The 18421-nt window shown below is 41.3% G+C and overlaps 3 protein-coding genes across 3 annotated transcripts; 1 reads left to right on the forward strand and 2 right to left on the reverse strand.

Moving 5' to 3' along the window:
• Positions 1–3596: 3596 nt before the first annotated feature.
• On the reverse strand, positions 3597–5274 carry LOC126990204 (uncharacterized). Its single transcript, XM_050848751.1, has 3 exons — positions 5102–5274; positions 4650–4784; positions 3597–4242 (listed from the first exon to the last, which is right to left on the reverse strand). Exons 1-3 carry the CDS (start codon positions 5209–5211, stop codon positions 3597–3599), a joined length of 891 nt encoding a protein of 296 aa, XP_050704708.1. The 5' UTR covers positions 5212–5274.
• Positions 5275–5786: 512 nt separating this feature from the next.
• LOC126990205 (uncharacterized) lies at positions 5787–8515 on the reverse strand. The gene is made up of 4 exons (XM_050848752.1): positions 8169–8515; positions 7111–7298; positions 6797–6853; positions 5787–6013 (listed from the first exon to the last, which is right to left on the reverse strand). Exons 1-4 carry the CDS (start codon positions 8513–8515, stop codon positions 5787–5789), a joined length of 819 nt encoding a protein of 272 aa, XP_050704709.1.
• A 1516-nt stretch (positions 8516–10031) lies between these two features.
• LOC126990206 (uncharacterized) lies at positions 10032–18072 on the forward strand. Its single transcript, XM_050848753.1, has 5 exons — positions 10032–10126; positions 12166–12261; positions 13036–13201; positions 16665–17379; positions 17819–18072. The coding sequence occupies exon 4, from the start codon at positions 16671–16673 to the stop codon at positions 17046–17048; it is 378 nt and encodes a 125-aa protein (XP_050704710.1). The 5' UTR covers positions 10032–10126; positions 12166–12261; positions 13036–13201; positions 16665–16670; the 3' UTR covers positions 17049–17379; positions 17819–18072.
• The last annotated feature ends 349 nt before the right edge of the window (positions 18073–18421 follow it).

Below are 18421 nucleotides of genomic sequence, written 5' to 3' on the forward strand. Positions count from 1 at the left end.
TCTCTCTCTCTCTCTCTCTCTCTCTCTCTCTCTCTCTCTCTCTCTCTCTCTCTCTCTCTCCCCCCTTTCCTCTATTTTTCTGATAACTTTGGTCAGTTTCAAAAGCGCACAACAACCACACACACACACACACACACACACACACACACACACACACACACACACACACACTCCTGTCAAGGGGAGGGCACAATCAGTCTACTAGGTTTTCAAGCCCTAGCTGTTATGATGTTATGAATATAAATATAATTTCCTTCCTCCTTTGATGACCCTTAATTCACGTTTAAGATAAATATTTCATTTTTTTTTTCATTATTCCAAGTGTGTGTGTGTGTGTGTGTGTATAGTTCACCACGGCCTGATCACGAGCTGGCCTCGTCATCACCAGCAAGTACCCTCCCGATTAGAACAATTAAGGCTCATTATGGTCAATCTCTGGGTACTGTCGGGGCAGCATATTCCTGAACCCAAGGTGAATCCATACAAGCCCCGCCCTCCGGTCTTATGGCTCCTCCCACGATCGTATTGCCAACACCTATGCCAAAATAAAGCCTCTAAACCTTCCTTCCGTTACATGCATCGCTAAGCAGTGTACGTTTATTTTATATAAAATACCTTCTGTCATTGGGCAGTTCCTCCTAGGGAAGTGTCACGTAAAAACTATATTGCTATGCAGCTAATGTGATATGCCTTACGTGGGAACACTGTTGGGGTATGGCCAGTTGGTTATAATTCCAGCTCACATATTCGTGTTTATACAATCCAATACATGCAATTTTGTACCCTATTTAGGCATTAATAATACATGGGCGCATATTTTTTAGGTTTATAAATTTGCTACTCATTATTTTATGGATGCAGTGATGGATAGATATGACGTTTAAGGTATAATAATCCATTGTGGTGACTGGATTTATTGCCATGGCATTTTGTAAACAAAGTTCGCTGTCGTCCATCCACACCTCTCTCTTGACTTTTTTTTTATCACTGTAACATTCATTGTGTTCTTTTCTCCTATTATTGACAACCTCCTTCTATTGTCAAGTATTATTTTAATTGTGCCGTGCTAAATAGTCTGCATTCTCTGCTTATCCCTAGACAATTAGTATTAGAATCATATCTACTTAGTTCACCTGCCTCATTACCCGTATTTCATTAATTGTGTTCTTTAATATAATTTACAACCTCCTTCTGTTGTCAAGTATTATTTTAATTGTGCCGTGCTAATTAAGTCTGCATTCTCTGCTTAACTCGAATAATACCTACTTAGTTCACCTGCCTCTCTCGTCCATGTCAACAAGTTTAACCTTCTGTTGTCAAGTATTATTGTAATTGTGCCGTGCTAAATAAGTCTGCATTCTCTTTTTAGCCCGAGACAATTAGTATTAGAATAATACCTACTTAGTTCACCAGCCCCTCTCGCTCATGTCAACAAATTTAACCTTCTATTGTCAATTATTATTTTATTCGTGCCATGCTAAATAGACAATTAGTATTAGAATAATACCTACATAGTTCACCTGCCTCTCTCGCTCATGTCAACAAATTTAACCTTAACATTCATGTAGTATCATTACGCGTATCTCAACCTTATGGTGCACCTCGGGTGATGTGTAAGTATAATTTTAGAAAACGCACAACCTGGCATTAAGTCGCTAACTCCACAAAATTGCATGTATAAACAATATCACAGCTGAGCATCATGATAGAACTAAAATATAAGAGCATCAATCTATTGCATGTAATATATACTACAAATACGGAATCAAATATAATTGCAAATAATATAAACGCATTACTGCTCTAGAGAGTGGAGCGTTCAATGGCGACCTCCATTTAATCTGTGGTAGAATCGCATTTCAGCATTATTTCTAAAATATACATACATATCAAGTGCTCAATTAACATGTGCATAATCAGTAAAATACGTGCCTTTACCCCACAATTTGCTTGATGTTCATAGCCCTCCCTTCTGCCTGGTTTTTAGCTTGCTGTTCTAAGGATAATTACTTCTAGGTAAATTTTATGCATTATCAGTACTTCTTAAGACTAATCAAAGATGGAAACTGCATAGAAGAAAGAAACATCTTAGAATAAGGTGTATCTTATAATAGTGAACTCCTTTTCTTGTTACTACTTCTGTTGAGTTTTCTAAAATAATACCTGATGTATAATTGAATATGTGAGTCATGACATATCTGAATTGTTAACTTTATTTTTTTCATTAAGCATGTTTTTAATAATAGCATTGTATATCAAACAGTAAAATGAAGCAGTGTTCTAAATTGCATAAATAATTCAACTTTCATTACTAATGCAAATATTCGTTATCCTGTTTTGAGTATAAATTAGACAATTTATTAGGATAATTTGCTTACATCTTCAACTTATGTTGACATGGGTTGGATCATGACGATGTACTCTAAAGCAACAAATAAAACAAGCATCATAATTTCAGAATAGCTATACTTAATTAACAGTCCTAATTTACAGTGGTAATACCATTCAATTTGGTCACCAATGGTACAAAAAAATGGAAGCATATCAGTGTGAGCCTGGAATTAGTGTTTAAAAGGATTTTGGAGCGATGCAGAGTATGGGTTAGCGTACATTGTAGTGCAGTACCAAATGATACGTACTTTTTTTTACATCATGTGTGGTGGCCAAGGGCAAAACTAAAAGAAATTGATTGATAAACAAAAGCCCACTTAGATTGCCACACCCAAAGTGAAGCAGTCACCCATCTTAGGAACAAGCTGTATGAGTAAAACTTCCAGGATTAAGGAAAAGTAGATTTAGGTAGGCAGAAATGGAAAAGTTTTACCAGGCAGGGTGTGAGCTCAGAAGCACAATTTTGAGAACAATAGGAAGGACTCCTTCAGGTCCGCAAGTCTCCTGAAGATTAAATCCAGAGAGGGTATGAAAACATAATTACAAAGAATCTTAATAGTCAGAGTTGGGTGGAGAAGGAGGAACAAGACCAGAATCAGCCAGAGTTGAGTTTTAGGCAAAGGTTTGAGCAAAGAGTTCAGCCTTAGAGATAGAAAGTGACTGATGTTGACCCATCGGGTTGAAATAGAGGACGGAAAGAAGAAGAGAAATTGGAGATTTTTTTGGCTAGATGCCAGAAATCACGAGGGGAGTTAGAAGGTAACAGGTTTTGATATTTTCTATTGATGAAGGAGTTTTTGGCTAATTAGAGATCAGGCTTGGCATGATTTCTGGCAGAAATATAAAGAGCATGAGATTCAGGAGAAGGATGACTTAGTGACCACTACCATGTGATTTGGCATTGGCCACATTGTTCCTAACATTTTCCGCTAGGTTTCGAGGACGTTTACCCTTGGGCATATTGCAGTGTAGAGGGCGACGTCCTTTACCAAGAGGCGTGGCTCCTCTTGGCATACCCTCTGATCGCCTGGTAATTGAAGTAGGCTGAACGGGTATCTTCCCACGTCCAGCTCCCTTTTGCACACACCCACACCCACAGTGTGAAGAAAGTTGTTAAATTGATTTGAGGTTTAACAGATCTTAGCCTCTGGACGAACATTTTAAGAGCTGAGACTGAATCCTCATTACCAAATTTTTGGATGTTTTCAACGCTCTGCTACAGCAATATAGGTCTCATCATGAATGTTGTCAGCTACAGATGAAGAGACCCCATGATCACTGCTAGTTTGAGATGACACCGATGCTGTTTCCATACTGCAGCTAGGAGAAATTTCTTCAGCATCCCCTTTGACCTCAAAATTTAATTCACAGGCTTCCTCACTCTTTCCAAACTTCACTGCAGCTTCAATGTTGCTTTTACTAGCTTCATCACTTTTAATTTCTTTCAGTGTCTTGAAGAAATTTTCACTGGGGGCGTCCTTCTGCCCTAGAGCCAACACTGCCAACTGGTGACGGGTATTACTGTTCAGCATAGGCATTTGAGGAACTGTTAGATTTGCACTGTCTGCACATACAGCTTGGTGTTTGCAGACTGCACCAGTATTTCCTTTTGTGCACGTGCAAATACCAATATTTAGATCCACCTCATACATTTGTCCTGGATTAGTTTCACTTCCCACTCGGTACAACCCACGCCCCAAGGGTACAACACTTTCTAAAGGCAGTTTGGTGACATTCAGTCTCTTCGTATGCCTTCTGTTGAGTGCTACATCCACTATCCGTTGTTTCATAAAGGAGTTGAAGATTTCAGCCATAAACATTACAAGTTGTGCAGTGTTATATGCCTTACATCTGAAAAAAAAAAAGAATTAGTTTGGATTTCAGGGGACGGAGGGGGTTAGAAGAGTAGTACCATGGGACATTATGTATGCAGATGATGTGGTTTTGGTTGGTGAGACTAAGCAAGAAATGGAGGAGAGGACAGAGGAGTGGCGAGTAGCATTGGAGAGTCGAGGACTCATCAAAAACAGCGCCCCGTATAAAAACGGGCTAATAACGCTGAATAGAAGAAGAAGTATGGATTTCAGGGGCTCTTGAACATTATTTTTCATGGATTTTGCAGGATAAAAATTTAAGATTCTATTGGAGAGCCTGGTAAAAGGATGATGGGTTAAGTAATGCTGTTTACTTGAAGAGTTACTAAATAATTTTTCAGAGAACAGTAACAGAATAGCAAATTCAATTAATTTAATCCTTACCTATTAAGGACATTATCCTTTATGATGCACATTGTTGATTCGCAATAGTTATTAGTGTTGTGACCCCTCAACAATGCACCTGCTCTGTAGGCAATTGCCCACTCCTCTCTTCTTTGGTCCAAGGTGTTTAGGTAGCTGAAATTTTGAATTAAAATTACTATTATGTGAATAATTACAGACACCTCACAAGATAAAGGGTAAAAAAGTCAACAATGTGTTCCATGTTTCAGGTAGAAAAAAAAATATACTGGTAGAAGGGCTATTGTCATGAGACTTTTCTTATTTTAATTACTCTTTTGTTATTCAGGCTATGCATTATAGAGTGAGGTGTGAATGCAGAACACCCTATGTGGCTGGATGTGTGGCTGACCTTAATCAAAGGGAAGTCTTAGGGGCAGGTGTATTAGTGTCGTTGGAAGGATTTACATTTAAAACATATATTCTATTATTACCTCTTGAAATTGGGATATTTCTGAAGAAGAGGATGGTGCTGAACTTTCTCCAGTTGATCTTCAAATCTGTCAATTGACTCGGCATGAAGAAGTAGTTTAACTGCACTCATCAATTCTTGTCTATCATTCTTATTGATTCCATGTTTAGAATCAAGAAGCCAGCGCCATACTTGTTGGAGTACATGAATCATGCAGTGGTTTTGTTTTGAATTAGGCCAAATGGCTGCCAATGCATTTCTTTCTGCATTGCAGTTGTCTGTCATGAAATTTTGTGGACCTCCTTGACCAAAAATCCATCCTCCCAATCGCCTCCTTTACCATACCAAATCCTGCAAAGGATAAAGTACAAAATTATATTAGCTGCTTTCCTTGACACTTGAATACCTAAAACAGATTTCTAATACTTAAACACTTATACACATTTTAATTGAGAATTAAGAAACAAGCTAGTATAGGCCTACATTAAATACCTTTTGTTAGTGTTGCTTCATCTTGAGATGAGGTGAACAGGACAGCCAATGGTACAGCCCCAGCTGGTCCTGAACAGAGAAGTGGTATCACTGCTGTGTTGACCTGATCAACACAACTTGTTGCATCAACAAATACAACTTCTCCAGCTTCTTACAACAGCTTGTGTGCCCTCATCATGAATGGGGTGACCAAAACAACTGCAAATTGATTCCCTTCATTGTGTATCTTTATAATGAGGTCGGATTTTTTCAGCGTATGTCTTGATGGCATCAAACATTGACGGCGTATTCAGTCCTCCATGTTCCTTTTTCTTCCATGTACTCCACATATACTCGACGGACTTCGGAGAAGGATTTATTGATTTCTTGGCTTGATTGTACAAGTCTTCGTCGAGTTCCATCTTCAGCAAATGGTGCCTGTAGGCTTGTCCAGGTGCCATACCTGTATGCATAATACTATTGTTATGTTCAACTCAACATACACAGTTCATAGCAAAGGGACACACTGCATTACATAAAACAATACATCTTCAATATATCCTCTTAAAATTTACGTTAACAGCCAACAAAGACGTTGCAAGGGTAGGTAATATACTGCATATGTATATTATAATGAAATGGCAACATACTGATGCATGGACAGTCTAACAATAATTCTGAAAAGAGCAGTATATGTGACCTTAAATGGTAATATAAAATAATATTCAGTATTCAGTGGACTGTGTTCAGTCTTGAATATACTAACAATGGTAGTGTTGGACGCCATATTTCTTACATATATTATAATCATGGGAGGTACTGGTCACTTAACAGTAGTACTGTACTGGTCACTTAATATATCTCAAAATCAGAGCTTCTTAAGATTCAAGTTTATAGCATTAAACGTATGCCTGGAGCTTATTTTATATGGCTTAAGATTATAGCTCATATTACCCATATAATTATACTTTTTGCTTAGAGCAGTATATGTTACCTTAAATAGTAATATAAAATAATATTCAGTATTTAGCCTTGAATATACTAACAACTGGTAGTGTTGGACGCCATATTTCTTACATATATTATAATCATGGGAGGTACTGGTCACCTAACAGTACTGTACTGGTCACTTAATATTTCTTAAAATCAGAGCTTCTTAAGATTCAAGCTTATAGCATAAAACTTATACCTAGAGCTTATATTATATGGCTTAAGATTATAGCTCATATTACCCATATAATTATACTTTTTGCTTGGGTAGAGGGGAGAAGATGCAATAACTGCACCATTCTGTAAAAGATTCCTGAAAAGATAGACTTCATTAAAATTATGTGTATATTGTACCTGACACTTACGTACTTATGTAAATTATACCAAAATCAATTGCATACTTTCACAGCATGTAAAATTTCTTCATGCAATTTCTTCTTATTTGTAAAATTAAAACAGTTGATATATGTTCACCTCATTACAGCAACATTAACATGCATCAGGAACAACAAATCATTTCAAATTCCATTGCTTATGCATAAAAAAATCAATATGCATTTTATCATTTACCTTGTCTGAAATAGTTTTCAAACATCTCTCTGGTGCATGGAGAAACTCTCAGCTGATTTAATACATCAGCTGTATCTAAGGGGTGGTTATGCTGTCCAGTAATCTTCATGAAGCATGGAAAACTTCTTATATCTTCAGGAGATCTTGCATGAACCAACCGGATGGTAGCATCCATGAACACCTTGCAACTGTTTAGTGAAAAAAGACAACAAGCATTAGTAATTTGCAAGAAGAACACAATAATATGAGATACATGCCAGAGTACTTAAGGAGGGTGAAGATATTATTTCTGAGGCACTTAGGTTAATTTTTTATAGATCACTGAGATTTGCAGAGATACCTTAGGACTGGAAGTTAGCTAATGTTACACCAATTAAAAAAAAAAGGTAGGAAGGACCATGCTAGTAATAATAGGTCTGTCTGTTTGACCTGTGTAGTACCTATGTAAGGTATATATTAGAGAAGATTATTATTAAGAATAGCATTTGATATAATTTGAATAAGTATATATTGATTTGAGTAATTTAGCATGGATTTAGATAAGGTAGATCTCGTCTTACTAATTTACTTCTGTTCATAGAGTATATTACCAAACAGTTAGAGGGTAATAGCATAGATGTTACTCATTTAGATTTTAGCAAAGCTCTTGATAAAGTACCACATAAGAGATTAGTGCACAAACTGAGATTACATGGGATAGGAGGTGGATTAGTTAAGTGGATATGTGAGAGGATGAGCGATAGGAACCAGGGAGTAGTATTAAATGTGAAATGTCTAAATGGATAGATAAGTTATGTGAAGGACTGAGCCCTGTTCACGGTCTTTTCATATTGCATTAGCGAGCTGTACTGTACATTTTTGTAGTGTTAATGCATGTATTACATTAGTGTAATGACGAAGTCACTCTGTGACTGACACAGGACAACCTTGTTGGGCCTTGATGACCCTTTGCTGTTCCCTAATATATTTTATGTTACTAATCTCGAGGGAGTTAACTAGAACACTAGAAAACATAACAAAGCATAGCGTAGGACTTACTGATTAAATTAGTAACTTACCCTGTGTAGGTCTTCTTGATGCCCGCGTGGGTCTCTTTGCCATGGTGACACATCAGTTGTTGGCGAAATAATTTCATTTTTCCTACAGAGAACATCTTGAATGAATTGAAGCACACATTATTCTTTAGGAAAAATGCATTTTTCCAGCGTTCAAAGTCCTCTTCACTTTTAACATTTGTCCTAAATGTTACACAGTCCTTTTGTTTCACAAAATCGTGGATCTCAAAGCCATCCACACGGTAGGTATCATCCACCACACGGTCTTCGCTGATCACAATTACTTCTCCTTCTTCATCCACCACATGGGACTTCGATGTAAAGTTGTCTGGCCCAACTGCTGTCTCCATGTCTGAAGTCTGGCGCCAGTTATTGGGCTACTAAAACCTGATGTTGTTATAAATTACAATATCCTTTGAAGGGCATATATCTTGAACCAAGGGTGTAAAGTGAACGTACATAAATTAACATGATACAAAATTTGCATATGCATGCTTTCCTTTATTTTAAATACAGTATTAGCGTATTTCAGCTAAAAGGTAATCTCGTTTATGTGAGACGGAATTACAGTCAAACTGGCCAAAGCTAACAGTGTTCTCATGTGATGCTCTTGCATTCGGGCATATAAATATAGTGTTTTTACATATTAAATGACACTTGCACATCGTATGACAGAGACATAGTTGTATAGAAATACATATGCATGCATGTATGCATTATAAATGGGCATAAGCACATACTGGCATAGGTTTTTTTTGGTCAAGGTGTTGGCAATACGATCGTGGGAGGAGCCATGCGACCGGAGGGCGGGGCTTGTATGGATTCACCTTGGGTTCAGGAATATGCGTTCGGGCGGCAGACTCACCGCCACACACCCACAGCCTCCTGCCAGACGCTCGCCACCATGACAGCCTGAACAAGGCCTAGCGGGGCATTCCTAAGCCTAGGTGAAGCTGATCCCACGAGGGGAAGATAATGATGGAGTGTGTGACCGGCATGGCCAAGTCGCCCCCCGGCCTTTGGTGTTCCTCCAGTATCACACCCGCTGCCCCGCGGGGCTGCTGGGCACCTTATTGAGGTGCCTTGTACTGCTGCTCAGTTTTTTACATAACTATTCCCTGCAGAAACAGTTAAATGGGTGCCTGCTGTTCCTGTTGAGTGGGCGGTCCAAGACACACGCCAGGGGTCAAGGGGGAACAAAGGTGATGCCCCCCTAAGGAGGTGCTGTGTCAGATTTGGATATATTACACTAAGGAAGGGTTGACGGGGACAAAGCCCCACCCAATAGGTGATGTTAAATTTGAATAGATCTGTTAAGTTTAGTGGTGGGGCGCTGTGCAATGACTTGCAGTGTTGTTTTTCAGTGAGTATCAGCAGTGCAGTGCTCAGTCTTGTGTAATATTGCACTCATGCCAGTGCATAAGTGCAAAATTAATAGTTACACTTGCACAACTAAATTAGTACTTGTGCAAGGTCCTTTCTTGGTTGCAATGCTGGTTATTATATTATTTTTGATAAATTCTTGATATGCTTTGCAAGGGTATAGATATTGGTTATCATGTCAGGCTCTGATGGGTTTGTATTCACATTAGAAAACATGGAGTGGCAGCACACGGGGTAATTTTTGATAAATCCCTGTGATCCACTTTGCAATGGTTATAGATATTAGTTATTACCTATCTGTTAGGCATTTATCCCCACAATAATCTGTCCTCAAGGCTCTGTTTTGTGACAGTTGAATTTCTACATTTAAAATTATTGAAAATCACCCCATATCAAAAACCTTGGCCAAATATTGCCACTGAAATAAATCTTAACCAGTTGATGAAGGTGAACCTTTGTGTTGCAGGATGACGGAAGACACGCCCCAGAGGAAGACGTCAGCCAGGAATCCCCGCAGGGTCAGCCTCCTGCTGGGGGCGCGGCAGCAGCAGCAACCGATGGCAAGTCTGGAGAAGCAGGTGAGGCAGAGGTTGAGACTGGGCAGCTCTGGTCTTTGTTAGTAGGTCAGGAAAAGGCAGAGGTCAAGGGAGGGAGAAGCTTTTTTTTTTTCTTTTTCCTTTTTCCATTAAATGAGCAGCACAAGGGGAAAAAAAAAGCCCATTATGCATTGCTCTTGTAAAAGTAGATAGAAGTGAGTGGTCTGGAGAGTCAGCTACAGGTGGAGAGGTGTCTTGATATTCTCCTCATGAAAGAGTTCGTCATAGGCAGGAGGAAACACAGACAAAGGAAGCTTTTTTTTCCAGAGTGTACCAGCGAAAGGGATAAAGGAATGCAGACGGTGGTTTACTCCTGCATAAGGGATTTGTATAGCACAGGAATGAGACAGAGTAGAAAGTTGTGTGCAGCTTAGTGTGAGTTTTTCCCCTTCATTACTAGGTGGCGTTAGATGTCCAGACTTAAGGGAGAGGAAAAGCAAGATCCCTACAATGCAGTACAGTTTATGTGACATTCCATATTAAAATTGCTACATTTGACACACATTTTGTCAGTAAGATACAATCTGATTGACAGATTAGGACCCCAACACACACACACACACACACACAAAAAAAAAAAAAAAAATACAGATACAGAGATGGGACCACACGAGCGTAAGCCCAGGCCCTGTAAAACTACAACTAGGTAAATACACACACACTGGCAAGGGATAATCATTTTACATATCTGATGCGTGCAAGAGAGAGAGAGAGAGAGAGAGAGAGAGAGAGAGAGAGAGAGAGAGAGAGAGAGAGAGAGAGAGAGAGAGAGAGAGAGAGAGAGAGAGAGATTATAGATTGAGGGAGAGGGATGATGAGAATATGAAGAATAAGAGAGAGAGTTTGTTTCTCTCCATTGGTCATATTGGTGATTGAATGGAGGTTAGGTAGATTTCAGGGAAATGAAAGGAAGGGAGGAAGAAAGAAAGAAAGGGAAGAGGGAAAAAATAAAGAATGGAAGGGAGGAGGGAAGAAAGGAAGGAAATTTTTCAGCTTTCACATTTTGCCAGGGAAGGTAAATGATGAATAAGTGTTTCTTAGGAGCTATATATCATTTGGAACCTGATTGGGGTCCTGAAGTGAACCTTGGGTGTTGTTTTTGGTCCCCCCTTTTTCTTTTCTTTTTATTCTCTCCCTCACTTTGCTGTCACTGTCTCTCTTGTATTCCCTATCCATGTCTGCTCATTAAGGGAACTTTGGGTCTAGAGCATTGTTTTATTTTACTTTGTTGCCATCTCATAAATCTCAATAATAATAAAAATAATAATTATACTACTACTACTACTAATAATAATAATAATGCCCTTCCTCCCTCCCTCCACCCCTTTCCTTACCCTCACTCCACTCCCTTACCCTCCGTTATAACTACTACTACGCCAACAAGCTGGAGGACCTTGCTGCATGCTCTGTTTCCATACTCTTCTATCCAGTGAGTCCTTGTTTCCTGGTCTGTGTGTGTGTGTGTGTGTGTGTGTGTGTGTGTGTGTGTGTGTTCTGTGGTTCTTTCATTCATTCATCACTCCTTTCTTTTTTTATTTGATTCTTCCGTCATTTCTTTTTTCCTGCATTCCTTCCTTCCCTTTATCTTTCTTTCTCCTTCTTTTCTGCTTCCCTTCCTTTCTTTCTCTTTCTTTTCTTTGTTCCCTTCCTTTCTTTCTCTTTCTTTTCTTTGTTCCCTTCCTTTCTTTCTCTCCTTTCCCTCCTTCCTTTTCTTTCTCTCCCACTTTTCTTCTTCCCAATCTTTCTTTTTCCTTCTTTTCTTCCTTGCCTCTCAATCTGACTCTCTTTCCTTCGTTTCTTCATCCATCTGTTCATTCATCATTCCTGTACACTACTAAAACTACTACAACAGAACACTGCCTTAACTGATTTGGTCACCCCTGTTACTCTAATCACCTTATATTGAAACAGGGCTCATCCACCATAACAAAGTATCTATACACTATACAACAACAGGGTTAGGCCTCACACAACAGCTGCTCCTCTTCTGCTAATAAGTCTCTCTCTCTCTCTCTCCCCAGGCCACATATGAGTGCCTTGCTAGCGGCGGGCAGCACACTGGACCTGGTGGACGCTGTGGCTGCCGGGAGACTTCAGAACAGCTTTGCTATTGTCAGGTGTGTGTGTTAGTCCTTCACCTCCACCTGGGAACGCGGGTAAAAGTCTGCTGTCATTAATGTTAGCACCACTGTGGGTAGACTTTGCATGTCTCTTGTCGGCAGTCAGTGATATACTTCCACCTATTTCTGTCCCTTGCCTCAGCCTCTTCAGTGGCCAGTGTTGCCAAGTCCTTTTCAACACACTGCCTCCATGCTCTCCTTGGCCTGTCTGGTGGGTGGCAGCCTGGAATTTCCACCCCAACAGCTCTCCCCAATGCCTCACCCTCCCTCTTCGTCACATGTTTAAACCACCTCAGTCTCCTTACTTTCAGCCCTGTACTCAGCTCCTTCACACCCAACAAGAGCTGGCAGCAAGTTTTCTCTTTGTGCCTCAGACCTCCTGGACAGCTCTCCCCAATGCCTCACCCTCCTCCCTCCTCTTCACATGTTTAAACCACCTCAGTCTCCTTGCTCTCAGCCCTGTACTCAGCTCCTTCACACCCAACAAGAGCTGGCAGCAAGTTTTCTCTTTGTGCCTCAGACCCCCCAGACAGCTCTCCTTAATGCCTTACCCTCCTCCCTCCTCTTCATGTGCCCAAACCACCCCAGTCTCCTCACTCTCACTCAGCCTTGTACTTGGCCTCCATGCATCTAACAAGGGAAGAGAAGGGAAGGGAAAGGAAGAGAAGAGAAGGGAAGGAGAGGAGAGGAGAGGAAGACACATTATCATCATCTTCATTTACTGTTTAACATCAAGACTCTAACACACACCTCTGTAATTCCATCCTGCAGACCGCCCGGCCACCACGCCATGGAGAGTGAGTTCTGCGGCTACTGCCTCGTCAACAACGTGGCGCTGGCTGCCCGACACGCCCTCAACACACACCGCCTCAGCCGCACCCTCATAGTGGACTGGGATGTGCACCACGGACAGGCCACACAGCAGGCCTGAGGTGAGGTAGGAGGGGATGGGGGGAGGGAAGAGGAAGGGATGGAAAGGAGAGAAGGGAAGGGAAGGGAGGGATGGAAAACAAAGGAAAGGGATAGGAAAAGAAAGGGAAAGGAAGGGAAGGAAAGAGGAGAAGCAGAGAGAGAAAGAAGAAAGAAACAGAGAGAGAAGCATTACTGGCCACTGGTACATACACAAAATGATGAGATAGTGACATTACTTCCCCATATTCCACGTTAATCACTTGTAGGAGTCACCCTTACTCCCTTCTCCTTCGTGTCATACTTAACACGCTGCCAATTTTTTTTTTTTCTCTTCATTAACACAGACACAAGGAGAGAGTAGGGTTGTCAGAGTAATTTAACGTTTTCTTGATTGTCTTGGACTCCATTCCACACCGCGAATTGGTTTCGCGGTTATTTTTTTATTATGGTTTTTAGTTTTGTTTTCTTGTGAACCCCCACACACGCAGTGGTGCCTTAAATGAAGAGCAGGAGAGCCGAGGGCACCACAACAGTGTTCAGACAGTTTTGTACATCTGAGAGTGATGCTGCATAATTTCTTTCAGTACGTCAAGTCATTAGTGTAAATAATGTTGATATATCACCAGTCTTTGCCCTCCACAGTTCAGTCCTGAGTTGGCAACAGTGTTCAGACAGTTTTGTACATCTGAGAGTGATGATGCATAATTTCTTTCAATACGTCAAGTCATTAGTGTAAGTAATGTTAATATCTCGCCGGTCTTTGCCCTGTACAGCTCAGTCCTGAGTTGGTGATTGTGTAATATTTTTGTCCTCAACTGTACATATGATGGTGTAATATTTTTTTTTCAATACCTGGTCATTAGTATTATATTATCAGTGTTATTCTCTCTCCAAACTTTGCGCCAAAAACTGAAAATGTCTTGATTTACCAGTCATAAACCGTCCAGCCGCTCATGAAGAGTGAAAATGGACACTAAACAAAATGATGATGATGATGAAACTTTGCCCTCCACAGTTCAGTCCTGAGTTGGTGATCATATAACATTTTTGTCCTCAACCATATATCTGTTAGTGATATATTTTTTTAAATACCTGAAGTCATTAGTGTAATAGGTGTTATCTCAGCAAGCTTTGCCTCCACAGTTCAGTCCTGAGTTGATCATATAACATTTTTGTCCTCAACCATATATCTGTTAGTGATAATATATTTTTTAATACCTGAAGTCATTAGTGTAATAGGCATTATCTCAGCAAGCTTTGCCTCTACAGTTCAGTCCTGAGTTGGTGATAGTGTGGGCTGGCTATGAGGGTGCCCTGGGATGTCCTGAGGTCAGAGCCAGTTGTGTGTGTTGATGTGTAGCCTCTGAGGTCAGGTGCTGAGTTGCATGCTGCTGCCAGGCTGTCTGATGCTACCATACATCATGTCCAACCAATGCAGCTTCCTCAGTCCCTTCACCACATGGCTTTGTGCTATCCAAATCTCTTATGCAAGAGTTTCTGGCTTCTCAATTCTTTCATCTCCTCCTCTGGAACAGCCTCAAGACCTTTGTGTGTATTTCCTCCTGCCTATGACTTGAACACTTTCAGGAGGGAAGTATCAAGACACTCTCTCTGAAAGTGACACTTTCTTCTTGCCACTCAGCTCTGCACACTTTTACAGGAGCAACTCTTAGCATGTCTGATGATTTTTTAATATATTTATTTACTCTTTTTCTATTTACTCAATGTTTATAACCTGGATCTCGGGGCCGTAGTACTAGACATTTCGCCGCCCAAGTTCACATATTTGACAAGGCTTTCGTAGGAGTTGTGGGCATTTCCTGGAGTAGTTTTATGACCCTGGTGGTAGTTTGGCCCTTCTTCTGTTCCTTGTGTAGTGCGGCGACTAGGCCTGATGAGGGAGCCCCCCATAACCCACTTGGCCAGTGAGGTACCTCTTTGGCCGACTCGGTAAGGAGTGGTTCTCCCGTCACACTGGTCGCGGGTTCAATCCCAGGCAGCCAGCGAATACCCTCTCCTTGTCTTGATTAATTTCCCTTGTGTTTCAATACACGCAGAGGATGTGTGGGATTATTGAGTCGTAGGAAAGATAAAATCAAAATCTCGAGGCATGACACTTGAACCTAAAGAAATACTCCTTAGAACCCAACTGGTCCCCTCTTTGACCTTTAGAAATACCTAGTTGATGTGAGAAGCGAAAATGTCTTATATTACCAACCTCAGAGTTGAATGGTTGTGAATTGGTCTGAGAAAATGCATTGGATGGTCTTTTCTTGTCCTGCCAACCTTTCATAGCTGCAAGCACTCTACTGTCCCTCAGAGCACACACACACCTATGCACAAACCTCAGCATATGATCGGAGGAGGCTAGACTGAACCCGGTGTGCCGTTTGAATCCTAAGCATGACTATTTTCTCTTCTAGTTTGGTCCTGAGTTAGTTATAGTGTTGTGTCTGCTGGTTATGACTCGGCAGTGGGGGATGAAAAGGCAAGTCCTGCTCTCTCAGTCTCTCTCTCTCTTGGCCTAAAGCCTTACTAAAGTCTGTTCTCTTAAGTCAGACCCAAGCTGACAACATAAACCTAAGTGTGTTTGCAAGCTGTGTGCTGACTGGCTGCTGCTGTGGCTTCCAAGTTTTCTTTCTCTAACCTCTGTTTGTGTTTATCTCACGCAGCACTTTCTGCTAATCTGCACTGTGCTTACGAACACGCTTAGGTTTATGTTGTCAGCTTGGGTCAGAATTAAGTGAACAGACTATAGCTGTGATATATAGGAATTGAGCTACACTTGTTGGCTCTTGTGTATGTGTTGGGGTGGAGGTTGTATGTGTGTGTGTATTTACCTAGTGATATACAGGATGATTTACACTGGTATGGTCCTGTCTCCAAATTTCAGTTTATAAAGTTTAACTTTAAATTCATGAATATTTTTAGCTTGAACTCAATTTTCTCTATTTCCAAGGTCATTTTAGGTCACAATGTATCTGTGGGGATCTGTGTGTGTTTGTGTGTGTCTGCCTGCTTGTCTGTTTGTCTGTTTCCTGTATGCATTTACTTAGTCATAGTATACAGGATTTTACCTAAGCTTGTGTTGACCTGCCTCCATATCTGCTTCCATACAACTGTACTTACTCTCATAAATTCATGGATGTTCTCAGCTCTGTCTTCTCATCCAGACACTTGCCAGTATGAATCACTCCAACAGGGAAGTCAAACCTCATAATAATGATGATAATAATAATAATAGTAATAATAATAATAATAATAATAATAATAATAATAATAATAATAATAATAATAATAGATGGTATATGTATATTTTATTTTACTCAACTATATCACAAACCTCCCATTATGGACCACTCTCAACAGGGAAGCCACAATAATAATAATAATAATAATAATACATAATAATAATAATAATAATAATAATAATAATAATAATAATACAGTATATTTATTATACTTTATTTTACCATCTGGTGTTTCAGGGTGAGATGGAGGTGTGGCCAGGCCTGTACACACACCTCACCTCCCAGCTGATGGCCCTGGCGCAGGGCAAGGTGGTGCTGGTGCTGGAGGTGTGGCCAGGCCTGTACGCACACCTCACCTCCCAGCTGATGGCCCTGGTGCAGGGCAAGGTGGTGCTGGTGCTGGAGGTGTGGCCAGGCCTGTACGCACACCTCACCTCCCAGCTGATGGCCCTGGCGCAGGGCAAGGTGGTGCTGGTGCTGGAGGTGTGGCCAGGCCTGTACACACACCTCACCTCCCAGCTGATGGCCCTGGCGCGGGACAAGGTGGTGCTGGTGCTGGAGGTGTGGCCAGGCCTGTACACACGCCTCAACCTCCCAGCTGATGGCCCTGGCGCGGGATAAGGTGGTGCTGGTGCTGGAGGTGTGGCCAGGCCTGTACACACGCCTCAACCTCCCAGCTGATGGCCCTGGCGCAGAAATCTAAAAAATAGCTTAGACAATTATTATTACATAGCAGGATGATAGTAATATTGATAATAATAAGAGTAGTAGTAATAATAATAATAATAATAATAATAATAATAATAATAATAATAATAATAATAAGCAATCCCTGTTGTGTGTGCAGGGTGGGTGGTGCCTGCCGTCCAGGCCAAGAGTGCCGCCCACACCCTCAGTGCCTTGCTGGGCCACCACTGCCCCCCTGCTGGACCCCCCTGCAGCCATCACCAAGGTGCCTGATAGCTGTCTGTCTGTCTATCTATTTATCTGTCTGTCTATATCTTTCTGTATCAATCTGTTCATCTCTATGCCTCTCTATCTATCTCTGCTTATATCTGTCTTTATCTATCTATCTATCTCAATTTGTCTATATCCATTTATCTATCTCTCTGTCTGCCTTATCTCTGATGCAGGATTTATTGAACTGTTTTGTTTTAATATTGTTTTTGTCCCCTCTTTTTTTATTGTTATTCTCCTTACTTTACTGTCGCTGTCTATTTTATTTTCCCTATCCATGTCTGGTCATTAAGAGAAATCTGTTTGGGCCTGTAGCATTGTTTTATTTTTCCTTGATGGCCTTTCTTGGATCTCAGAAACAATGTCTTTTTCCTATAGTTAACCTGCTCTTTTTCTCAACATTGACCTTCCTCTCCCTTCCCTGTCCTCCCCAGCCTTCAGGAGACACTGCTGAGCCTGGAGTACGTCCAGCGGGCACACTGGCGCTGCTTCCAGTACCAGGGGTCCTTATGCCAGCAGGAGGTGCGGGGCGAGGCTGACCCCAGCACCTTCACCCCGAGCCTCTCCTTCCAAGGCCTGGTGGGTGTCTGGCCCTTATGCCTACAGACCAGAGACACCATGCAGCTCCTGACACCACAGACACAGCAGCTCAGGGAGAGGATTGGTGAGAAACTGCTGCAGCTGAGGAGGGAAGGTATGTAGGGAGGAAGGGAAGGAAGGGGAGGGGAGAAAGAGGGAGAGGGAGAGGGAAGGAAGAGGAGAAAGGAAAAACTGGAAGAGAGGGAGGGAAGGAAAGGAAAGGGAAGGCAAAGAGGAAGAGGGAGAGAGAGCGGGGGGTTGAGAGGGAAAGAAAAGGAAGCAGGGAGGAAGGGAGAGGGAGGCAAAGAAAGGGAAGGGAAGGAGGGGAAAGGAGAGTTTAGGGAAGGGAGGGAATGAAGGAGATGTGAGAGAGGTTGGGAACATTAGGAAATGCCTTTGTACTGCAGTGGACCAATAATAATGGCTGAGGAGGAGGAGGAGAAGGAAGAGGGAGGGAT

This window comes from Eriocheir sinensis, unplaced genomic scaffold (assembly GCF_024679095.1).
Source record: "Eriocheir sinensis breed Jianghai 21 unplaced genomic scaffold, ASM2467909v1 Scaffold1492, whole genome shotgun sequence".
NCBI classification, from domain to species: Eukaryota; Metazoa; Arthropoda; class Malacostraca; order Decapoda; family Varunidae; genus Eriocheir; species Eriocheir sinensis.